At 42.0% G+C, this 26,063-nt stretch overlaps 1 protein-coding gene across 8 annotated transcripts in view; it reads left to right on the forward strand.

The window, feature by feature from the left end:
* Positions 1–47: 47 nt before the first annotated feature.
* The window catches only part of HEMGN (hemogen), a 42,662-nt gene continuing 16,646 nt past the window's right edge, over positions 48–26,063 (forward strand). Inside the window, exons 1-5 of one of the 8 annotated variants that reach the window (XM_067743868.1) lie at positions 48–3,995; positions 4,471–4,576; positions 8,080–8,198; positions 11,933–12,017; positions 13,509–13,574. Coding sequence is in view for 3 of the 8 variants with exons in the window: in XM_067743863.1 (XP_067599964.1) it covers positions 8,104–8,198; positions 24,755–24,834 (175 nt within the window). In the remaining 5 variants the exon portion in view is untranslated. Of the gene's footprint in view, positions 4,577–8,079; positions 8,228–11,932; positions 12,018–13,508; positions 13,575–24,754; positions 24,835–26,063 lie in introns of all 8 variants that reach the window. The other 7 variants (XM_067743866.1, XM_067743869.1, XM_067743863.1 and 4 more) reach the window with 7 other exon arrangements.

A 26,063-nucleotide genomic window follows, 5' to 3' on the forward strand; every position in this document is an offset into this window, starting at 1 on the left:
CGGCTCGGCGGCCGCGGTGCACCAAGGACGGGGCGGGGAGAGGCGCGGCGGGAGAGGCGGAGGCTGGGGGGGAAAAAGCGCAGCCGGGTGGACGGGAGTGACTTACTCCCGCCCTCAGATCGCACGTGGGGGTGGCTGATGTAAGACCCGCCTCGGGAGCTTCCCCGCCCGCAGCTAAGCTGAGACCCCGGGGTCCCTCCTCGACGCGCCCGGAGACGGGTCTCCAGACCGCGCTTGGACGTTTGCCGGGAGGGCTGAGGGGGGACTTTACAGCCTGGCTGAGGGGGTACCTAAGGCCAAGTCCTTCCGCGGAGGCTCGGCCTGGCCCTCCCGACACCCGCGAAGGCGGGAGACTTGTAGAGAGCGCGGGACGAGGGCTTTCGGGTTCACCTCCCGCTCCTCCGCACCGTGTGGGGCCAACAGCCCGAGCCCCGCGTCCCCTTGACCGTGTGGGGCTGGAAGTGCTGCGAGGATCCTCGTCGGGGGCAGAATCGCGGCGGGCCCGCGTTCTACCGCGTGGCACCGGGCGGAGTCGGCCTTCGTGGCCGGCGGGGACACGGCAGACGCGGCCGCTTGCCCAAGCCACAGGGGAGCCGAGCATCCCCAAGTCCGGGAGAATCTCCCTGGGTTTTCTAACATTTAAATATAGGCTAGCGAAGGCAGCAATTAGCATCTCTAATGGGGCCTCGGAGTTTACAGTTTCTTCGAAGACTTTTATCTCGTTTATTTTTAAGGGCACCCCTGTGAGGTGTGTGGATTCTAGATGGTCTCCATTTCGGGGATTGGCAGGTAGCCTTTGTAATGGGCTGGCTCAGAGCTCCCTGAGAGACAGGGTTAGAGCACTAAGTCGGCTTTGCAGACCTCAGGGAAATAATGTTACATTCAGCTTAAAATAAGTAAATACGTCACGTGTCAAATCAGATACCATCTTAATTCTAGTATGGACAAGAGGCTCCAAGATTGAGAATAATTTATGAAGAGAGAAAAACTTACAATTCTATGCATTAACCTAAGGTTTTCTTCAAGTTAAGAAAGACTGCACTCTTCCATTTCACCTAAGTTCATTTAGTGGCAAACAAAACTACCTATATCAATTTTTAAAATATCAGATGCATTAAAATGTCAAAACAAAAAAGTTTTAGAAGGATTATGGAAAAAGGCAAAAAAGAACCTTTCTAGTATGTTGTTTCCTGAGTCTTGTATTTAAAAGGTTAGTCTCAGCAGTCATCTCTGTGACGGGAAAATGATGAGGGAAGTGCTCTTCGGGATGTTACACTAGGTCTGTAACTGTAAGGTTATGAGAACCGCAGGGCCATGAGATGAAGGCTTTTACAAAAAAACTAGCAAATTAGTTCCATGAGCTAACAAGCAATGATTGAGCATCCACTTTTAGGGCTTAATACGTTCTTTCTAATTTAATGCTCAGACGACCCTGTGAAGTAGATTGTATTTTAGTCGTTTTACAGATGAGGAACTGAAGCTGTGTGGCCAACAAGAGGTGGAGCTAGGGTTTAAACCCAGATGGGTCTGACTCCAAGGCCTGTGTCTCTTCTGCTACACTATCGGTCTGTGTGGAATGAAATCGTAGCATGGGGGTCTGCTTTGAAACAGTAGGTTGGGAACAATTGTAGAGAGGCTTTAATACCAAAGAGAGGCTGCAGGCGCCATCTTGTAGGTAAAGGGGAGATGCTGAAGGAGACTGGGCCGTGGTAGCTCTGTGCTAGAGAAAGTGGGAACCTGGTGGCTTGTGGGGGAGGTGATATCAATCCTTAGGGAGAAAGAGGGCAGAATCTTGGGATCCTGTCCTCTCTTTATGACCAACTCAACGGTATGAGAACTCACAAGATGTGTGTTTTATAAGATTAAGCTACAAAGTAATTAATAAACATAGCCACAATGTGCAGCAAATAAAAAGAAAGCAAAAGAGCCAGAAGAGAGACTACAGACCCGGCACTGTCCCTTCTGACACAGCCGGTGCTGGCATGCACCTCTGTGAACAAAGAGCATGTGTTCCAGTGACATGCTTCTTTGTCAGGGGCTTCACTGCCAAAGGCATAAATAACACAGGCAGAACAGGGTGTGTCTCACTGCCCTGCCAACATCTTCCACTGGACTGTCAGTCCACAGGCCTGAAGGGGCTGTTGTCACAACTGTCCTGGTTGTGAATATTGCTGTACTTAACATCATTCTGTGTATGCATCTGGGTGTGAGAAAGAAGTAGAATATTGAACTGTATCTAAGCTGCAATCATTATCATGATTTTGGATTTATGGATTTGAAGGACTGGAAGGGAATAAGGAAAAGCGAAAACATCTTAGTTTGTGAGGGAGTCTGAACTATGGGTAAATCTCTTTTACTTCCATTGATGTTAATGTTTACCTAATAAGTAATACAGATATCAAACAATGCCTGGTTTTGGCACTCCTTTGACCCTTAAAACTGCTTGTTAATCAGAATGTGTGTATTCCAGTAAGCTCCAAAATGTCTGAGAACACTCGGAGCTAGTTTGTAACTCCTTGGATCTGCTCTCCACCCCACTGCCTCAGCAACGTCATCAGATGATCAGAGCCTTCCACAAACTTTGTGTCTGTGAACAGACTTCAGCAAATCTGAAGATGAAACAGGCCCACTCAGGCATTGGCTTAACTGGTCTTGAAACCAGTTTTCCAGAATCGGCACCTTTTCTCTTTAAGAAAGACAGTCTATGAAGGTGATGCATAAGATGGGGTGAAGAAATCATTACTCTAAATATTAAACACTTCCATTCTTTCCCTCCTCTCCCATACACATTTGCATACACTGGTAAATCCGTCCGCTGAGTCTCCACAATATGGTCTGTGTGCCTGTTATAGCAGCTAGGCAACACGTGGGAGTTGTTGAAGGATCTAAATTCTCAGCGAGACTGAGCTCATACAAATATTTCTGGATGATATGAATGGAGAGCAGGAGCCTGGGGCCATCTTTAGAACATAGGTGCCCTGCAAATGTGTTATGTTGAAATAATGTCACGTGTACTCAAAAATATTACCTAGAAACAGCTGAGACACTGAGACAAACGGAGAGAGGAAGGCAAGTAGTTGGGTGAAAATGGGTTAAGGAATAAGATCCTGTTAGTCACCAGATGGTAAAAAAAAAATGAGGAGGGGAAAGTGTCAGGTGTGCAGGCAGCTGCAGGTCCAGTAAGGGGCCCCTGCCAAGACAGCCAGATTCCGTTCTGCTCTCTGAAACAGCTGTAGGTGCGTGGCCTTCCTGGGGCAGCAAGGAAGAGCTATGACCACCAAGAGTCGGGTTTAACATTTATTAAACACTATCCTTATGCAAAGTACTGTGCTTGGGACTTTTGTGTACATTGCATCTCAGTTAATCCTGGCACCAGCTCACGGGGACAAGACTATAATTCCCTTTTATTGTTTAGGAAACAGGCTTAGCAAAGCCAAGTAGAACTCACATAGCTAGTAAGAACCTGGATTTCTCTGTCATTAAAATCTCACTGTAATTCATTCTCATTACTTTGATCCACTAGTCTTCACAACTGCTTCTGAAAACTTTGATCCACTAGTCCTCACAACTGCTTCTGAAAAGCCTTTTTGTTTTCTCTGCTTTAAGAAGATTTACATGCTCAAGGAGGGGGTGCAGAGGAAGTTAATAAAAAGAAAAAACTAAAGAAAATATTAAATTTTAAAATTAGATTCCTACTATTGAAACATATCCACCATTAAGGTGTATATCCTTGCAGCTTTTTTTTTTCTATATTATACATAGTTTTTAAGAAAACAATATTGGGGGGACTTCGCTGGCAGTCCAGGGGTTAAGACTCTGCGCTTCCACTGCAGGGGGCGCGGGTTCCATCCCTGGTTGGCGAACTAAGACCCGCATGCCACGTGACGCAGCCACAAAATTTAAAAAGAAAATTATGTTTCATGATTAAAAAAAAACAATATTGGGATCAGATTGAAGATTTTTGCTTGAAACTTGTTTTTCCAGCTAACACTATGGTAAGTAATGAGTTAATACTCATGACAAATATGAGTGTTAACTTTGCTCAATATTTTTCCCTTTTTAGAGATGGACTCTAGTAATGTGGGAATCCACTCCATCACTTACAGGCTGTGTGCTTTGGGACAAACCACATAACCTCTAGGAGCCTCAGGCTGCTTATTTTGGGGGACTGTTATGAGGATTAGACATGATCCTGTATGTGAAGCTCCTACCTGGCGCTGTGCCTGGCACTGTCTCTGTGCCCCAGTCACAGTTGCTGCAAGGCAGAGTCCCTCCCTTCTAAGCAGAGGCCCAGAGCTTGCTAGCCTCCTCAGGGGTTATCGAAGTTCTGCTGTGGCCATTAGTCTTCCACTTCTGCTCCATGCCCTTCATCTCCTGTAGTTACCTTGCCCTTTTGGCTGAGGTATGGGCTCACCTCAAACCAATGTAAGTTGTTTTATTTATTTATTTATTTATTTATTGGTTGCACAGAGTTGCTGGCGGGATCTTAGTTCCCCGACCAGGGATTGAACCCAGGCCACCACAGTGAAAGTGCTGAGTCCTAACCACTGGACCGCCAGGGAATTCTCTAATCAATGTAAGTTTTGACTTTCAAAAAGGGTGGACTCATTTTCTGTTTCATGCAGGACTTGGTCTCTCTTGAGTAACTGAGAACATACTCCTGGAAAATATCTGTGTGGCCCCGCGGTGTTGGACATCCCTCTCCTCCATAATTAGCCAGCATCCCCGCCATCTGGACTCACTCATACCTCACAGGGATTTCCTTGTCCACACAGAACTAAGATTGATCCAAGAGCCCTGCTCCCGCTGACCGAACTCTACCATCTGTTCTCAAGCTTGCTTTGCCAGCTCCTGCCCAGCCAGGGACCCCTCAGTGGGCATGCAAGGTGGTTTGTGTGCACCCTAATTTGCTAGTCTCTTATTTTGGTAAAGGCCCAAAGTCCCAAATACCCTCACACTCTGCTTCTTCCTTGAAAAGCAGGGCAGCCGGTTTCCTGATTTCTTTATGTTTATTTATGCACGTACTACAGAAAACTTGGAAACTATACTTAACCAGAAAAAAAAAAAAAAGAAGAAGAAGAAGAAAGAAAAAGAAAAGAAAAATCTCAGTTCAGAGCTAAACACTGCTCACGTTTTGGTGTCTATTCTTCCAGTCTTTTCTCTACACACATATGGCACTTTCTCAAGTCTCAGATTGCCAGAAGCCTCATCTCATTAATAACAGCTTTTCAGGCAGGCCGGGAGGGGGGAACCACTACATTAAATATTCATATTGATTGTAAGAGACATTTTTATTTCAGAAATAGTAAGTGGTGGAAAAAAAGTATCACAGTACCTAGGAAATATGGTGTCTATTACATTAAAAAATTTTTAAGTGGGATACTATAACCTGCTTTTTTCAGTTAACATATTATGAAAATATTTCCATACCATTGAATAGTCTTTTACAATATATATTCCTTGAGGACATTCTTCTACAAAATGAAAATAGCTTTTCTTTTTCTGACTATAAAGACAATATATATTCATGTAGCAAATACATAAAATGCACCAAAAGTATAAAGAAGAAAATACAAGCCAGCCAAAATCCCATTACCTAGCAGCAACCACTGTTAACATTTTTGTTAACAGTGAGCTATTTCTATGAATGTAGATGCATAAGTAAAATATATTATAAAGTGGAATACTACTATAAAGAGCACTTTGTAACATGCTTTTATTTTTCACTTAGCAGTAGGTCACAGGAATTGCTCCAAGTCAATAAATCATTTCATCATTTTTAAAGTCTGCATCATATTTCAGTGTACAGATGAAATGATAGCACAATTTATTCACCTAGTCTTCTACTGATAGACATTTAGGTTACTTCCAGTTGTTCACCATTATACGTAACATCTTCCTTGAAATAAATGCCTAGAAGTACAACTCCTGAATCAGAGTACATATTTTTCAAATCGGATATACATGGCAAATTGCCCTTCAGATGCTGTTCCTCTTTTATGCTCCCATTAGCAGTGTGTAAGACTTCCCCTCAGTCTTGCCTAAACTGGGTATTATCTTTTAAAAATCTTTGTCAATCATTTTTCAACTAATGTCAAGGTTGAAAACCTAAGGGTTCCAAGACAATTCAATGTGAAAGAATAGTCTTTTAAACAAAATGTGCTTGGACTCATATAGCCATATGCAAAAGAAAGACATTGAACCTCTGCCTCACACCATATATAAAAATTAACTCAAAATGGACCATAGACTTAAATACAAGAGCTGGAACTATAAGACTCAGGAAACCTAGGAGTAAATCTTCATGACCTTGTATTAGGCAAAGCTTTCTTAGATATGACACCAAAAGCACAAGAAGCCAAAGAAGAAAGAGATAAATTGGACTTAATCAAAATTTAAAACTTTTGTGCTTCAAATGATACCATCAAGAAAGTGAAAAGACAATGCATGGAATGAGAGAAAATATTTGTGAATCATATATCTAATAAGGGACTTGTATCCAGAATAGATAAAGAACTATTAGAGCTCAACAACAAAAAGACAAATAACCCAATTAAAAATGGGCAGAGAATTTGAATAGACATTTCTCCAAAGAAGATATACAAATGGCCAATAAGCACAAAAAGAAGCTTAATGTTATTAGGCATTTGGGAAATGATAATCAAAACCACAATGAGATACCACTTTGCACTTACTAGGATGTCTATAATTAAAATGATGGACAACAAGTGTTGGTGAGGATGTGGAAAAATTGGAACCCTTGTGCATTGCTTGTGAGAATGTAAAATGGTGCAGCTGCTGTGGAAAACAGCTTGGCAGTTCCTCAAAAAGTTAAACATAGAGCCAGCAGTTTCACTGTTAGTTATATACCCAAGAGAATAAAAATGTATGTCCATATGAAATTTGTACATGAATGTTTATAGCAGCATTATTCATAATTGTCATAAATTGGAAACAACCGAAATGTCCATAAACTGGACATTTTGGTTGTTTATCCATAACAGAATAGATAAACAAAATGTAGTATATACATACAATGGAATTTTTTTCAGACATGAGAAGGAATAAAGTACTGATACGTGCTTCAACATGGATGAACCTTAAAAATATTATGTTAGCTGAAAGAAGTCAGGCAAGATGACCACATAGTGTATGACTCCATTTATATGGAATGTCTAAAAAAAGCAAATCCATAGAGACAAAATAGATTAGTGGTCGCCAAGGGCTGGGAGTAATAGGGAGTGACTTCTAATGAGTATGGGGTTTCTTTTTGGGATAACAGGAATGCTCTGGAATTTGATAGTAGTGATGGTTGCACAACTCTCTGAACATACTAAAAACTACTGAATTGTACACTTTAGAAGTGAACTTTATGGTAACTGAGTTACATCTCAATAAAACTGTAAAAAATGTTTATCAATTAGGTAAGATGACAATGATATCTCTAATTTGTACTTGTTTATATAACTAATGGGGCTGAATATTTTTTCAGGTATTTATAAGGAATTTGTTTTCCTTTATAAGTTACCTGTTTATGTCCTGTTGGTATTTTAAAATTATTTATTAATAAGTGCTCTGTATATATTAAGAATATTAACCCTTAGTCTGACATTCATGTTCAAACTATTTTCCCCACTTGTTGTTTGCCTTTAAAATTTTATTTATGTATGTATATATACATACACAAACACACATACAGGGGAGGGTGATGAAGAAAAATTTCAAATTTTTATTTAGGATAAAATTGATCTTTATGTTTATTGCTCTCATGTCATGAGAGCCTTCCCCACCCCAAGACTATATCAATATTCACCTATATTTTCATCTGATACTTCTGGTTTCATTTTTATGTGAAATCGATAATCTATATAGATTAATATTTTAATGTATGCCTTGAAGTAAAGGTTTAATTTTCTTTATTTTTAATGGTTAGCTACTTGTCCCAACACCATGTGTTAAGTAATCATCTTTCCCCCAATGAACATGAAATGTGACCCTTAACACATACTAAGGTCTTACATATTCTTAAGTCTATTTCTGGACCTCCTTCTCTGTTCACTTATTTTTCTATCTCACCAGTACCCCTCTGGGAGAGTTTAGCAAATGGAAAGCCAGTGGACAAATGACAGAAGACCAGAAGTTTATTCTCTGGAGACATGGGCTCAGAGCGGCACTGGACTTGGGGACACCAGGCCCAGGTGAGAGTGCATCTCCATTAACCATGTAGGTAAGTAGAGAACATACCTTTCAGAATGCACAGTGCCACCACTAGTCCTATGCTACCCTCCATATTATCTCCCTCCCTATTTATTATCATTCTTCCCCGGAAGAATACACAGTTGACCCTTGTTTTTTTGGCCTCACTATGCGGCGTGTGGGATCTTAGTTCCCTGACCAGGGGTTGAAACTGTGCCCCCTGCAGTGGAAGTGTGGAGTCTTAACCACTGGACAGCCAGGGAAATCCCCATGCTTGACCCTTGAACAATGCAGGTTCGTACTGTGGGGGACCACTTATACGTGAATTTTTTTCAATAAATACAAATTACAGTCCTATACAATATAAGGTTCATTGAATCTGTGGATGCAGATTGGATGTGGAGGGCCAACTGTAAAGTTATACATGGATTTTCAACTTCAGGGAGGATTGGCAACCCTAACCCTTGTGTTGTTCAAGAGTCAGCTGTACCATCAGTCAAGATGTAAAATGATATCAGAAGGATTTCTGGTTAGTCATGATGGATTTAACTCATATGCTTATCTCCACATCCTCCCAAATCCTTAAAAGGATTTAAAGATAAAGTTGAGGAAATTTTCCCAGAAAGTAGAACAAAAAGGTAATGAAATATACTAAATGACAAATAAAATCAAAGGATCAGTCCTGGAGGTCCAATATCCGACTAATCAGAGTTCAAGAAAGAGAGAAAAAATAAAATGGAGGGAATTAAGTGGAAGTCTACATCCCAAATGGCGAGATACCCCTCCAACTCCCCTTTCCCCACTTAGTTCCAGAATGCTAATAGCTAATCTCCAAAGGCAGGAGATCGGAGGATTCTTTTCTGAGGAAAGTGACTGGTTTATTTTTTATTTTTTAAAAATATTTATTTTTGGCTGCGTTGGGTCTTCGTTGCTGTGCGTGGGCTTTCTCTAGTTGCGGTGAGCAGGGGCTACTTTTCGTTGATGTGCACGGGCTTCTCATTGCGGTGGCTTCTCTTGTTGCAGAGCACGGGCTCTAGGCACGCAGGCTTCAGTAGTTGTGGCTCGCAGGCTCTAGAGCGCAGGCTTAGTAATTGTGGTGCATGAGCTTAGTTGCTCCGCGGCATGTGGGATATTCCCGGCCCAGGGATTGAACCCATGTCCCCTGCATTGGCAGGCAGATTCTTAACCACTGTGCCACGAGGGAAGTCCAAAGTGACTGGTTTAAGAGTGAACATCTAAGATAACCAAATTTCTTTTATTTTAGCTATAATTTCCAAGGGCACTTTTTTGTCTCTATAATTATTCATTTTTCACAGCATCCTGTTTTTATTTCATTGATGTAACATCTCTTCTCTTTGAGAAGATAACGTTTTATTCTGATATCTGAATTGTCTCCATTTTCTCCAAGTTCCTTTTTACTAACTCAGATTTCTGGCTCTAGTGTTAGAGTCTGTTAACCCAAAACAATAAAACAGCAAAACGAGTTTATTTGGGAGCAGCAAAGAATTGCACCTCAGGACACACAACTACGGTGAACCACATGCAAGTCTAGTTAAGAAAAAGAAAGGAGACGCTTTTATAGAGAAGGGGAAATTGGGAGTGGCTGTTAAAAACAAAAAGTCCATTGGAGGAAACTGGGACTTTGAAGTATAGTGGCCTTTCACTGGCTGAGCTGTTGCCAGGCAAGGAGAAATCTTTCTTCCTCCCAAGGTGGTATAGTAGTGTCACTTCTTGCTAGAGATGCAAGGTAGGTCTCTACCTGTCAGGATCTCTATGGATGTTGCGTGGTATGTACATGAGAGCTCCCCCTCTGGCCTCCCAGCTCCATTTTAGTGAGGTTTCCTTTTGTTAATTTTCACAAGTCTTTCCTGAGTATCTGACCATCCTTGAATGTCCGTTCATATTTACGAGAGAGGGGCAAAACAGATGACTGGAAGCGCTGATGTACTGATAGGTCTTAGAAACTTGTGGGTATCACTCCATGGTGATCAGGAAGCAAGCAGGCATTTCCATTGAGAGACCTCCAAATGCCAGTATTTTCAGTACCTACGGCTGTAAAGGATGAAATTATCAAGCAATAATACAACACAATTCCTTTGGATTTCCAGGTTGAAATGGCCCATCAAGGCATATTATAATGAAAATCAGAAAACCAGAGATCCTGAAAGTGTCCTAAGAGAGAAAAAAGTCATAATGAGGGCTTCCCTGGTGGCGCAGTGGTTGAGAGTCCGCCTGCCGATGCAGGGGACACGGGTTTGTGCCCCGGTCCGGGAAGATCCCACATGCCGCGGAGCGGCTGTGCCCGTGAGCCGTGGCCGCTGAGCCTGTGCGTCCGGAGCCTGTGCTCCGCAACGGGAGAGGCCACGACAGTGAGAGGCCCGCGTACCGCAAAAAAAAAAAAAAAAAAAAAAAAGTCATAATGAAAGAATCAAAAATCAAAATGATGTGAGACTTAATAGACCACGGGGAACTAGAAGACAGTGGAGGTGATGGCTTCTGAGGAAAAGGATCCTCCTCTTAGAACCTAACACACAGCCAAACTGTCATTCAAGAGTGAGAGAAGAATAAAAATATTTTCAGACATTCAAGATCTCAAAATATTAACCCTCCACGCACCCTTTCTCAGGAAGCTACTGGAGGATACCCTCCCTTAAGGGTAGCTGTAGTGGGCCTCAAGGACAACCCAATACAGATGGAAACAGAGGACAAGGGCTCCAGGAGGTATGCTGGAAAATAAACATGAAGATTACCTCCTGTGCAGCCGCATTGAGAGGTGACTTTGCAGCTTTGACAGAGAAATGAAAACAATAAAAAGAGGTCATTCTTAACTCCAGGAAAAATAAAAAGTTGTACAAGAAATATAATTACAATATGTTATATGGCTCATCTGTAAACATTATGTAGTCACATAACATAAATAACCAACACTGAAAGGAGGTGGGAAGTCAAAGCTGTGTGGGAGTGAGGACCTGAGAGCTAAATCCTTATTTTTCATAGTAGGAAGTCAATATTTAATGTTCAAAAAACATTGGATGTAATATAACCACATTATTTATATAAAAGAAGGCAGACACCAGAGACGACAGCTAAAAGAATTGAAGTTGCTGTCTCTGGAGAAGAGGGAGGAAAGTGGGAGGGGCCAGGCAGGAGCATGCTGTTTTGGTAACAAGCTCCGTAGTAGTCTATTTCTGCGTTTAAAACGCTCTACTTGTATTACTCGGAAACAAATGAAATTTAAATCAAAAAGCTTGCGAGCTGTTAGAGGTGGCCCCTGACAGTGGATGTGGATGCTGGGAAAAGGTGTTCTGCCTGCCTGAGATCTATTCCGAAAGGGCTGGAAGTCCCCAGAGCCCAGAGGACAGACGGTGTGGGAGGGGCCAAGGGCCTTCACGCCTTTTCTGGGGCACTCTGCTCCTGGGATGGATGTGGGTGTGATAGGGGCTCAAAATTGGGTTGGATTTTCTTCATACAGCTGCAACGTGCACTTTATAAGGGTAGAGATGTTGCCAAGACTCTGACATTACATTTCTGTCAGATTTTGTACAGTGTTGGGGGATTCCTAATTTCCCGATGTCTTCAAATGTGTTTTATTTTTTTAACATCTTTATTGGAGTATAATTGCTTTACAATGGTGTGTTAGTTTCTGCTTTATAACAAAGTGAATCAGCTATACATATATCCCCATATCTCTTCCCTCTTGCGCCTCCCTCCCTCCCACCCCTCTGATGTGTTTTAGAGAGAAGTTGAGAGAGTGCAGGGGGCCACTCAGAAGCCACTGTGTTTGGACATCTGGGTTCTTCTTTCTACAACAGCCTGAGCAGGTCGGCCTCCCTCTCACTCTCTTTTTCTCCTCTCTCTTTCTCTCTCTTTTAAATTGAGGAATAATTATAGTAAAATGCACAGATGTTAAGCATATAGTTGGTGAGTTTTAACAAAGGTGTTCACCAACACCCCATTCAAGATAGAAAGCACTGCTATCGCATCCCCCTGTATCCCTTCCAGTGCCCCATCAGAGGCAACACTTGTTCTAAATTATATCCCCAAGAGACGATTTTGCGCGTTCTTGGACTTCGTATGAATGAAATCATACACCTGTACTCTCGTGTGTCCGACTTCTTTCCCTCAACATATTTTTGAGATTCATCTGGGTTGTTGAATGCATCAGTAACTCATTTCTTTTTATTGATGAGTACGATTCCAGTGTATGAATAACATGGCTATTTATTCATTTTCTTAACAAGTCTCTTATTTCTCAAGACCGGCCTTGTTTCTGAGCTGGAGCAAGACTTCTTTACATGACCCTTTTTACTAACACACTAATGAGGTTGTTTCCACTGAGTGGAGTTGAAAGATTAAAATTTAGGCTTTATGAAGGACCAGCATCATTTACCCACATGTTATAAATGGAAATTGGATGTAATACATGCTCATTTAGGTTGAAGCTATTTGTGCACCAGGAGACCAATTAAAAGCCTGTGACAATAACCCAATGTGAGGTAACTGAAGTTTGCACCAGAGTTTTTGCTGTGAAAAGAGAAAAGGAGGAACAGATGGGATAAATATTTCACAGGAAAACTTGACAGGGCTTTGTGACAGATTAGGTGTATGGGTTGAAGGGGCAGGATGAAACAAATGCTATTTCCGGGTGGACATCTGCCTGGTGGGTCCCTCTTCTCTTTCACCTTGGGCCAGTCACTCCTTCTGCAAGCTCTGTCCTGTTGGGAATTTTAAGGAGCTCTGATTCAGTGGCTCAGCCTGCCTTCCATGCCCACTTGTACCTTTTATATACACCTCGCAGCTATTGAAAGGCATAGTGAAATTGCGGAAAGAACACTGAGTTTGGACTTGGTTAGTCTATCATTCTTTCACTTGCTTAGGCTCCCTAAGTCTCAGTTTCCTCATAGGTGAAATGAAGGTGAGTAAATATCCCCACCCTACCAGATCGTTTTGAGAATCAAGGGAAGTGACTTCAAATTTCTTATAATGGTTCACAAGAAACTAATAAGAGAAATCACCTGTAGGAGGGGGTATGAGGGATGGGGGAAGAAGTGGGAGTTAAACTTTTAGTGAACACCTTTTTTTTTTTAACCATGTGAGCATATTACCTTTTAAAAAGAAAATCCTAAACAGAATCAAATAAGCTATCTCTACAAATGATTAGGCATTCTAGACTGCTGAAAAGGACAGAGCCTGGCTACCTCCTGTCTGTGAGAATCTTGAGGTCCATTAGCCCAGAAGTCCTATCACTCCAGGATAGCTGACAATAGCAAATTATTTCACTTTAATGACAAAAAATGGGTTTTGGGTTGCAGTGAGAGGACTCTGCTCCGAGAGTAAAGAGATCTGGATCCTGGTCCTGGCTTTTCTGTGTCATTCAGGTGTGTTCCTTCTCTTCTCTGTGTCTTCTATTGAATGAAAGAGTTAGACTGCATGATCTTTGAGATGCTTCCAGCTCTGACATGCTAGAATATAATGCTAACTTCTAAGCAACAGAGGGTCTCATAATGTGATATCTGTAAAGGATTTGCTGGCGACATTTTTGTATCTAAGACAGGAGCAGGGCAAAGAATCACATGCTTCTCTTTTCACCTTTTATTTCCTTTGATACTGAAGTACCCAGAAGCAATGAGTCAAATGGAGTGTGTTTTCCAGAAAAGAAAATTGAGCTGTGTTTCAGTAGAACCACTGGTGCAATCCCATTGCTGTTTGCTACTGACATTAGCCAAAGGGTGTATCAGTGGTATTTTATGTATACACGGCACTTTATATGGATAAAGTTATATCCACTCTATATGGATAAAGTGGATCCACTTTATATGGATATCTACTTTTTATGGATAAAGTTCCTATTCAATGAATAGGAACTCAAAGATCATATAGTTCAAATTCTAACAAGACTCAAACAATGGCCTTTGGGGCTTCCCTGGTGGCTCAGTGGTTGAGAATCCGCCTGCCAATGCAGGGGACACGGGTTCGAGCCCTGGCCTGGGAAGATCCCACATGCCGTGGAGCAACTAGGCCCGTGAGCCACAACTACTGAGCCTGTGCATCTGGAGCTTGTGCTCCGCAACAAGAGAGGCCGTGACAGTGAGAGGCCTGTGCACCGCGATGAAGAGTGACCCCCGCTCGCCGCAACTAGAGAAAGCCCTCGCACAGAAACGAAGACCCAACACAGCCAAAAATAATAAATAAATTAAAAACAAAAAACAAAAAACAATGGCCTTTGTTGCCAAGGAACTCATCTCCTGAGGTGCTTCATTCCGTTTTCATCTTGCTCAAATCATTAGGGAACTGTTCCTTAGGTTGAGCTGAAATCTTGACTTCACGATCACTATTAGTGCCAGCTTAGCTCTCTGGGGCTACAAACTACACCTATGTTCTCTCTGGCCAAGGTTGCAAACTGCTGAAATGCAGGCAGTATTAGACCATGACTTGTTGGCTCTTAATAGTGTTTAAAAATATCTCAATTAGTTTTTGACATTAAAACATCATGAGTTTTTTGTTTGTTTGTTTACATAAACTGTTTCTGACTTTTCTGGAAATATCAAAAGGTCTGTGCAGCTGCCTCCCCAATATGATTCTTCCCTTTTTAGTAAACAATTCAAGGCTTTGTTCCAGTCCCTATCCTCTCTGGCTCAGCCTATGTGCTGTTGGGAGAGGCTGATCCCACCCCTGGTTCTAGAGCAGGGCATGCAAACTAGTCCTAATTCATCAGCATAGCCCTACCTTTTGTCACCTTTGTTGATTCAGAAACAAGCACTGCTTAAAGACTGGGTTCCTTGGAAACAGAATCCAAGATGGAGAGCTGCATGCAGAAGGCTTACTGAGGAGTGTCCTTAGGACACACACCTATGGGGACCTGAAGAAGACAAGGTTGGGGGTGGAGAGAAGCCGACCAGCAAAGTAGGTGCAATGTAGTTACAACCAAAGCCTCAGCTGATCCCAGGAACTCAGGAATGGGGATGGCCCTTCAGAGTTGTCCCAAACTGAAGTAAGGGGGCCAGACATTTGTATTCCCACATCAGCCAGTCACAGGCCTCAGGCTGCACCCTGGAAGGGGGTGTAAAACCTTGGGGGAAGTGGTTTCCTAAGGCTCAGAGCAAGACTATTCCCAGCAGCTGAGGGATGGATGTGTTGCCCCAGAAGAGGGGACCTGGGCTGAGCCCCATAGTATCTCCTACCGGCATAAGACTCAATCCAGATTAATAGAGATTTGCTAGGACTCCTGAGAAAGAGACTTCCAGAAGTGACCTGTATCTCTCTGGATATGGACAAGGAGCTCTGGGACTTGTCCTTAGCCATCTCACATCAAGGTCAGCTTTGATAACACTGGTGCTCTGCTGAATCAAACCAACCCTGAAGCTTAAATTACCTGGACTTTTAGTGTGAGCTTCATCGTTAAGTCAGTTTTCTGGTTGTTTTAATTACTTACAAATGAACATACTTTGACACATTCTGCATCGCAGAGCTACATTCCCTGGCAATAACCCACCAAATAGCAGCTGCCTCCCTTTAAGATGGGTCACTTGGTTTCCAGTTTACTAGTGCCCACTTGGCTTTCAGAGGTGGTAGCCGAGAGCTAAATCCTAGTCTTCTAATAATATGAAGTCAATAGATAATGTCTAAAGTGGAAAAACCAAGACATAGAACAGAGCATGTGTCTATAAATATGAGGTAACATCAGAAGAAATAGCTAAAAGTGTTGGCAGTAGTTGCCTCTGGGGAGCTCTGTCAGGGTGGGATGGGACAAGGCACTGCAACTGGTTTTTGTGGGAAGCTTTGAAGTGCGCTTTAATTTGAAACTCTGTGGGTTGCTAATGCATGCCCTGGGGCATCTTGCCCTGCTCTGGGACTCTCCCATCTCCTAGTTCTCTTGCCTTCCTCTGGCCTTTCTTCTGGGTAGGGGGTTTCCTAAATGCTGGTTGATAATCATCTTAAGCTACCCTTTCTCTCTTTATTATCTTATGCATTCTATCCGCTCCTGGGAGACTTTGTTCCCTACTCCTGATCTCTCCTCTTTAGCTCCTGATCCCTATTTCTTCCACAGGATCACCTTGGAATTCCCCTGCCCTATTTCCAACTTGCATGAGGAGGTAACCAAGGTCTCTCCTAGCCCTAACATGCTATGAGGTCTGAAAAATTATATGGAAACATTTAACAAGTCATAAGAATGGATCTCTTTCATTTACTTAATATCATTAGCCATTTTTTTCTTTTGTCATGTTGACTGAAGAAATGCACAACCTAAAAGGTGAGAATTATGCTTTATTTGGCTAACAAAACTGAGGATGAAAGCCCAGGACAAAACCTCTCAGATAGCTCTGAGAGACTGCTCTGAGGAGGTAAGGGAGGAGCCGGGATATAGAGGAGTATTTGCAGCAAAGAGCAGGTAGTCAGAACTCCAAAAGATTACTGTTTTTCGTTTTAATGCTTTATTTATTTATTTTTGGACTGTTTTTTACTGTGGTAAAATTTATATAACATAAAGTTCACCATTTTAACCATTTAAAATTATACAGTCCAGTAGCATTTAGTTATGAAACCACCACCACTACTTAGTTCCAGAACATTTTCATCACCCCGAGGGAAACCCTGTACCCATTAAGCAGTCGCTCCACCTTCTGGCCTCCCCTCACCCTGGGCAGCTCCTTATCTGCTTTCTGTCTCTATAGATTTGCCTATTTTGGACATTTCATATAAGTTGAGTCATATAATTTGAAGTCTTTCAATACTGTGAAAAAGCCAAGTAACATCTTAATATTATTAGGAAAATAATTTTGATCTTATGGACCTCCTGGAAGAGTCTCAGGATCCCCCAGAGGTCTGCAGAGCAGACTTTGAGAACTGCTGGTCTAGGTCATCCAAGTTGTGGGGCACCAGCCAGCTCCCCATTACAGCTTCTCTCCCAGCACAAGGTGATTGTCATGTCCCCACGTCCAACCTGAGGCCTCTACACCTCAGCTTCTCATTTCCCGTGAAAACTCGGTCCGCCACTTCCTGCAAAGTTGAGATTACAATGGATTCACATTCAAACTGCCCAGAGGAACCAAACAACCAAATGGGGACACGTTTTTATAAGTTATAAATCTGACTGTGGTAAGAAACTATACCACAAACTGGTTTCCGGTAAAATTCTGATCACTTCCTGCCACTGTCATTACATTTTATCATCACAGTAGTTACCTTTTACCTGTGATGAGAGCTGTCATGTACTTTTGAATATCAAGCAGCAGCCATGCCATAAATTGCTAGCCGCTTTTTCCTCTAATGATCACAGCTTATTTTATTCTTCAAGTATTCTTCTCAGAGTAATCAGCACGCTTATTATACAGCATATTCAAATGTTAATGCATACATTGAACTCATGCTATTGTGAGACCCATTTGCTCCGGAGCTAAAATTATGTTGCCATTCTGCTTGGTGCTAGAGGTTCTGTGCTCGAAATCGGTTTTCCACATACAAGGAGCCCAGGTTATTTAACAAGAATGTGAGCTAGAATGAGACCTTCTCAACAATGACTTCACCAAGAGAAGCCACTGCAATGAGAAGCCTGCGCACCGCAACGAAGAGTAGCCACCACTCGCTGAAACTAGAGAAAGCCCGCACAGGGCAACAAAGACCCAACACAGCCAAAAATAAATAAATGAATGAATGAATGAATAAATAAATAAATAAATAAATAAATAATTTTAAAATAACATTAAAAAAAATCAGTTCCTCCGTCACATTAGCCACATTTACAGTGTTCCATAGTCACATGTGACTAGTGGCTACCATATTGGATCATACAGAAGAAGATTCCCATCATTGTGGAAAGTTCTATTGGACAGCTCTGCTCTAGAACATTCTAGGTGTACTTCTAAAAAAGGGCCAAACCAGGTAGGATATCATTTTAATGTGCTTATTTTTCCTTTGCTTTCTTCAAAACCCAGCTCATATATCAATTCTTCTGGGAATTTGCCACATGTGTGGTCTGTGACTGTATGCTATAGGCAGCCAAGCATTCTGAGCTATGCAGTTCTTTGTGGTAATGCGTGGATCTAGCTAGAACTTAGTATGGAGATCCTGGCATAGCTATTTGTCAATCGTTAACCAAAATGTGGCCTTTCTCTATCTGGGGAAGGCATCCTCCTTGACAAAGCAATTAGCTTTGGGGCAGGAGGGGAAGGAGGGAAACACTGGCCTAGCCAGCCAGATCTGCTGAATCCACTTCTGTAGCTATAAAAATAACTTGTAATAAAAGCTTTTGACCTCCTGTCCATAAACATTACATAGGCCATCTCGGCCAGGCCATCAAGAAATGGAAGTCAGGGTGTGATTTGCTTGATACAAGATATCTTGTCATCTTACCTGTGGACCCTCACTAAATTTTTAGTCTGCTGTCTTTCTCTTTCAGTTTTCTGTGCTGGAGCTCTTAGAATTTCTCATAATAAGATCTGTCATTTCTACCTTCTAAATCTCTCTAGAATCTGTGCTTTCCTTTAATACCCTCAGTGAATTTATCTTCTCTCTCCTTTCCCACCCAGCCCCCTTATTGTCACCTAAATGCTCTAAGAACATTACCTGATTATGGCATTCTCCACCCTAAAACCCCTCAGTGGCTCCCCATGACATCATAAAAGCCTCTCCTTGGGCCCCCAGCTACCTCTCTGGTTTCAGATCTTTCCATTCCCTGGTGTGTAACACACATTCCAGCTTCTCTGTTACTGTGCCCAGAACCAAGATGCCTTTTCACATCTCTGTGCCTTTGTATACTCACACCTCCCTCTGTCTGAAATGAGCCCCCCACCACCTTTAATCCCCCTGGAGAATTTCTACCCCCTTGTTAAGGTAACATTTAAATCTTATCTCTTCTGAGAAGCCCAGCCTGAGCCCTCAGACAGACTTAAGTGATCCATCAACTGTGCCCAAACGCTGTGTGGGCTTTGGTCATAACCCAGTCTGTATATGACACTCATGAGTCTGTTTCTCCTACTAAACTGTGAGGTCTCAAGGGCAGGCAGCACATCTGACTCATCTCTTACTCACTGTGGCAAGCACAGGACCTGACTCACAACAAACGCTTACTAAATGCCTGTTAGAATGAACAATAATCTGTGCCATTATGAGGTTCTGCTATGAGGGTCCTCTGTGTGGAGCTGCTGGGCTCCTTAGGGTTCACCCTTGCTGATAGAGGCCTAGGGCCAAGTGGCACTGGTAGCTGAGGATGTGCAGAAAAGCAAAAGGCCTGCAGCTGCTCCCACTGAAAGCCTCCCTGTATGCGTGCAGCTCGTTCCCTCTCAGACTTTGCTACTCGCACAAGCCCATTCCTTGTCTTTCATGAAAAAAACACAGGACCCCTTGGAGAATGTTCCTGTAGGGACCCATCTGTGGGTGATTCTATGGGGGAGAATTATGGGCAAGGGGGAGAAACATCTTAATAGAATGGAGAGGGGTGAAACATTGCTACTCTTGCTTAGCATTGAGATGTCGCTCGAGGGGGAATGTAGGAGCTGGTAGCAACACTTCTTATGTTTTAGAAACTACCCTGTGATTACCAAAACCTTCCACTTTTATCATCTTCTTGAGCCTGTTATCCACCCTGAGGGGCAGGCAAGACAGAGCTGGGGTTATTTGTAGATAAGGAAACTAATATCCAGAGAGGTGAAGTGACTTGCCCAAGGTCATGTTTTGAGCAAAGGCCCACAAAAATGAAGTGACTTTCCCAGGGTTGTGAAGTAATATTCAGAACTATAACATATGGGGCTACTTGTAAAAATTTCTGCGGGTTTTAAACTATTTATTTATTTATTTTTGGCTGCGTTGGGTCTTCGTTGCTGCACGTGGGCTTTCTCTAGTTGAGGCAAGCGGGGGCTACTCTTCGTTGTGGTGCGCGGGCTTCTCATTGCGGTGGCTTCTCTTGCTGCAGGTCACGGGCTCTAGGAGCATGGGCTTCAGTAGTTGTGTCATGCAGGCTCAGTAGTTGTGGCTCGTGGGCTTAGTTACTCCATGGCATGTGGGATCTTCCCGGACCAGGAAGAACCCATGTTCCCCTGCATCGGCAGGCGGATTCTTAACCACTGCGCCACCAGGGAAGTCCCTCTGTGGGGTTTTCTTTAATAAAATTTTTGAAATCAGAAACATTTTCTGGTAAATTGAGTCCACACAGGGCTTTCAGACATCTCTTGGGAAATTTGACTAGATGACATTGAAGATTTATTCCAGCGGTGAAATTCTATGAAATTTAGTGTTTACTGTGTCCCAGGTTCACGTAACTCCATAAAGTACAATTACCAGTTTGCAAGTAATTTACAAAACAAAGAGCTCTCCTGCCCAGTCAAGCATCTCTGTCTGACTTACTAGAAAGTCTCAAGCCCATTACTTACATATTGTATCACCTACTCATCAATCTCTTCTTTCCACTCCTACTTCCTACACTGTAGCAACTCCATTACTTGATCAATTGTTCACTTCCTCTGTCAGAGATAACTAGGATTTAGAGCTAAAGGCATAATTTCTATATAAGACTAGAAAGCAGAACTGTTGTGTCTTATTGAGATCTTAATTTAATTCCCATTAAAGGGGAATTGAATTGACTAGATTAGTGAAGTTTCATTCTACTCATTCCTCCTCAGAGAGACGACTGAATCCATGTGGGTGCCATATTTGGTAGTGGGATATGGGAATGGAGTTTTCCATAGATCAGGGTAGGGGTAGGATTTTCTAGAAAGGAAAATCTGTCTTGGTTGGATGGACCAAGTTATTTAAATTCTGCCTGATAATTCTGTCCAGTCTCTTTGCATGAGCACAAAGTATTGTACACCCATCTGAACTGGGTAAAAACAGAAGTTAATAGCAGCTCTGTGGAAATAGATACCCTACTTATCTTCTGATCCAAGAGTCCAGGCTCTATCTGCTGCACCACACACTCTTCAGGGTGATAATTGCTCCTATTAGTTAGTGTTTCCTGAGAAGTGAAGCATAGTATCCAATTTTAATAATGAAGGCTATGGCAGTAATAACATGAAACATCCTATTTTATTTTCATCAAGAAGACCAAACCCATCAGATAGAAGGATTATGGGTAATTCTGGGTATTGCTGGCAGTCTCTGAAGATGACAATTCTGTCTGGGTTTAATTTCTCTCTTGATTACCAAGAACATTTTGATACTTAAGAATAGATGTGCTTGTTGCTGACGGGGAGGGGAGGGCTCATTACAAAGTGCTGGGGCAGACCTGCACCCTCTTTTCTTCCAGTGGAACATCAGACTTTGCTACATGACTCCCACACAGGTGTCTATCACAGCTGAGCAACTCTGGCTTCCCTAAAATGAGAGTGCTAACAATAAAGGGTGACAATACAGAACATAAAGAAGCACAAAGGAAGTCTTCATCCTCATGTTGAACTTGCCCAGGATATATGCTGATGAAATCAGATCTGATCACATCCTGAGCTCCATCTGTTAAAGGTGCTCACAGCCACTTAGGAGAATGCCAGGGAAGAAAGACCTGACAATACATTTTCTGCCTGCTAAAGTAAGTCCTTCTCTTCTCTCTGGCTAAAAATACAACCAAAGTGTCACTAAAACACACACACACACACACACACACACACACACACACACCACACAAACCCAAAATACAAGAAAGCCTAACATTTGTTGAACAGATTGTGTTAGAATATCAATTAGCTAAGTGTTTGGTATGCAAACATCCCCGATGCGAACTCACCCAGAGGAGGACTTGCAGGGAGGGGGAATGGAGAGTGTCAGAGAATTAGGGAGCAAGGCAGGCTGCCTCCAAGGGAAAGTGCTTGGAACCAAAGCTCAAGACCTAGTTGACAGGTGAGAATGGTGTAATTGCCTTTTACGTCCACCTAGTGGCAGAGTTCTAGCCAGAGTCATCTCTACCTCAACTGGTTCAGGTGACGACCATTTACTTGGACGTATAATATAACATTCAGCACTGGCGCTGAACCATTTGGAAGGCTGCAATTCTTCAGCAGTGTTCACTTTTGGGCAGGGACTCATCTAGGTTATGCTAACTCTAAACTTCAAGCCCAGGGGATAGAATCTGCTGGAAGCAAGGAGTTGAAGTTTCCAAATTAATAAGACTAAAGCATCATGTTAGGTTCTAGTACATATTCTATGCCCGAGTAGCTAAAACTCCAAGGAGTGAATAAAGAGCAAAAATAGGAGAGGCTAGCGTTCGAATAGAGACCCCTTGGAGAGTAGCTGATATGAATAACAGTGGGTCAGTGGCAGGCCAGGGAATGAATGGAGTCTTTTGCTCTGTCCCTTTTGAATTATAAAACAGTTCCTGCAAAGGGCAGTTTGGTTTTAGGATAATTTGGACATGATCTAGAAATTCTGTGAAATGAAAAGAATTCACTGATTAATTACATAGGCCAGCATTTTCCAAGAGGTGATATGCATTCATTCCACTTGGGGCAGTGCAGATAATTTCAGATGAAACATCTTTTACTTTAATAGTTCAGTATTTATTTTAATGTACCTTAGAAGAATTATAATTTGTTATACCACAAACCTGTGATTTCACAGGTGATATTGTTGGTTTTCCATTTACATTGGTGATATAAAATTTCCATTTTAAATACTTTTAGGAAAAATGTTTATTTGAAGGAAAACATTAAGTAAATAATAATACAGAAGATGTTATTACAAGAATATGGCAAAAATCATGAAGAGAGAATGTAACAATTGGAAAGTTTGGGAAATACTTCATCAAACCAGGGGATAAGGTAGATTGACTTGTAGACAGAAGAGTTCGGAATAGCAGGCAGGTAAAGGGAAAATGATAAAACTCTCAGAGGATCTGGATTCCGGTTCCAGCTGCCACTAGGCCTGTGTGACATTGGCCCCCTCTGGATCTCCTCATCTATAAAATAACTCTCATGCCTTGCTTAGCTTTATTATTTGGCAGTTCTATTTCACTTACTGTTATTGAGATTATGAACAATCATAATGACAGCCAGAGCAGTAAGATCTGCTATGTGCCAGATTCTTTCCAATAGTCATCATTCTTAATCCTCATAATAGTCATGAAAGGTAGGTGTTATAATACCCATTCCATATATGAGGGAATTGAGGGTGGAAGATCCTGGCCACACAGAACCTGATTTGAATGAACTTAGGTCTGACTCTGGAGCCTGTGTTTGTTCCTCTGAGCCTGGTTGCATCATAGTAGTTAATTCCTATTCACTCTCAAAACTAAGCTCGAGATCACCTATTCCAGTAAGACTGCTTTGACCTTATCTCTTCATCTGGGTTAGATGTCCCTCCTCTGTGTTCCCTTAATTTTCTATGTATGCTGTTTTTCCTATTTGCCTTTATATTCCCAGCACCCTACACACTTTTGGGACACAGATTATATAGTCAACAAATTGCAGAAAGAGGGAGAAGATGAGGGAGAGGGAAATGGGAAAGAAAGGAGGGAGAGAGGATCAAAAAAGAATATATATTGCTGCCTTATTTTATTAAATATGAAAGAAGTAGAATTGAGAGGCAGGAGAGCAAGGTGGTTAAGCATATGGCCTCCTAGATCCAAACCACCCAGCTTTGCCACTTACTAGGTGTTTGACTTAGGGCGCAGGTTCAATACCTGTGCTTCAGTTTCTTCATCTACAAAATAGGGATATTAGTAATACCTACCTTAAAAGCTGTTGTAAAGACTAAATGAACTATCATATATAAAGTACTTAGAAGACCGCCTGGAATATGATAAGCAGGTGCTCAATAAATATTGGCTATCATTATTATTTCTGTGAAATTAATAAAAGGGGAAAAGCTTAACACTAGTGTAAAGTGAAAAAACCACATAATACTATTACACACATAGAGCCTCATCATTTTTCCAATTCTACGTGTTGACCAATGCAGAGTGATTTCAAGGCAGTTATGAATAAAGAGGATTATAGCTAAAGGATACACAATATAATATATTTATCTTTCTGCTTCTGTGACAGCAGAATTAAGCACTCCACCTCTACTCTTAGAACATTTGGAAATATTGATGTTAAAATTATCATACTGTATTCTAAATTCAGATTTACTTATTGTCTATCACCCTCAATTAGACTGAGTTCCTTGGAGGAAAGGACTCCTGTTTGATTCTTCTCTATGTCTCCAATTCTTAGTAAAGGGGTTGGCAAGAAATAAATGTTCAATAATGTTTGCTGAATGAACATTATAGAAAAGAAGTGTACATGTCAACAATAAAATAAATATTATGTGATATTTATCATACAAGAGGCTCAGGTCAAGTGACACTATAGCTCAAAAAGGAGAGATCACCTCTAGGTAGGAAAAGGTAGTAAAAAGAATGGTTAAATCTGTGAACTTTAGAGTCAGACTGCTTTGGTTTTGAGCTCTAACTACGGCACCTGTGAGCTTATGTGACCTTGGGATGTAACCTAACTTCTTTAAACCTTAATTTCCTTATCAGTGAAATGGGGATAATATTAGTTAGAAGAACTCAATGAGATAATGTTTGTAACATGTCAGGTACCTATTATGTGTTTGTAGAGTAGCTAATATATCATCATCATTATCACCAAAGGCTTTGTGATGGGGGCACTCACCATCTGGATGGGCAGACACAAGTGAAGAGCACTGAAGAGCAAGAAGGTGTGAATAAAGGTACTGTGGGTGTTAGAAAGAATCAAAGCCAAACAGGGAGGGCAAGTGGCACTATTTAATTGGAATATTGGGTATTTTCAGGAAAGTAATGGGAGACAAGATTGGGAAGTTGGCTTTAAATGCCAGACTGACAAGTTTAGTCTTCATTCTACACATAATACTGAGACTTTATGGGATTCTAAGTGGGGTAGAGACCAGTTCTGAGCCAGTTTTATGGGGAATGTTCTGGCTGTTTGTGCAGGACAATCTGGGGAAGGTGAGGGGAGATAGAAGAAAATAAACCACTTAGGAAGCTTCTCCAATACTTCCAATGAGAAGTTGAGGTCCCCCTCTGGGATGGTGGTATGGGAAAGGAAAAGAGGGAATAAGCATGTGGGACATTGGGAAGAATAAACTCAGAACTGTGTCCAACTGGATGTGAGAAGCAAAGTGAGGAGGCAGAGGCAAAGACAATTCTGAACTGGATTGCCAATTAGAACTGGATGTCCAGGAACAAGGTGCCACTCTTCTATAGTACAATAGTTAAGAGTGGCAGAAATAAAGCGTAGGAGAGACTGGTTTTAGGGGGAAGATATATTTGCTTTTTTTTTTTTTTTTTTTCCGCTCCGCGGCATGTGGGATCCTCCCGGACCGGGGCACGAACCCGTGTCCCCTGCATCGCCAGGCGGACTCTCAACCACTGTGCCACCAGGGAAACCCTATATTTGCTTTTTGCTATGCTAAATTTAAGGTGCAGTGGGATATTCAGGTAAAGAATGATATTCAAGAGACACTTGAAAATGTGATTTTTCAACTCAGACTGGTAATTATTTAGAAGATATCTGCATAAAGGTAATAGCTAAAGGTATACAGTTGGATTGACTGTCTAAGAGTGAGAGAGAAAAGACTCAGAGGAGTCATCCTTGGGAAGTACTTCTCATAGCTAGAGGAGTAAAAGAGAAGTGTGTGGAGGAGCGGGGGGGAGAGGAAGGAGGGATGAAGAACACATTACTAGAGAAGCCAAGAACAGAGCGACAGAAGTGCTCAGAGGAGCCATGAGCTACAGTGAAGTCACAGAGAGAGAGAAGTGAGAAGGGACCACTGGACTTGGCCATTAGGAATCATTGCTGACTTATGAGAGAACAATATGTGGAAGAGAAAACTAGATTGTGGATGCAAAGGAAAGAAGAAGTTATGTGGGGAAAGGAAGCAGTCGACTTGAGAGTACACTGTTAGTTCCGGAAGTTCAG

Source organism: Pseudorca crassidens, chromosome 7 (assembly GCF_039906515.1).
Source record: "Pseudorca crassidens isolate mPseCra1 chromosome 7, mPseCra1.hap1, whole genome shotgun sequence".
Taxonomy (NCBI): domain Eukaryota; kingdom Metazoa; phylum Chordata; class Mammalia; order Artiodactyla; family Delphinidae; genus Pseudorca; species Pseudorca crassidens.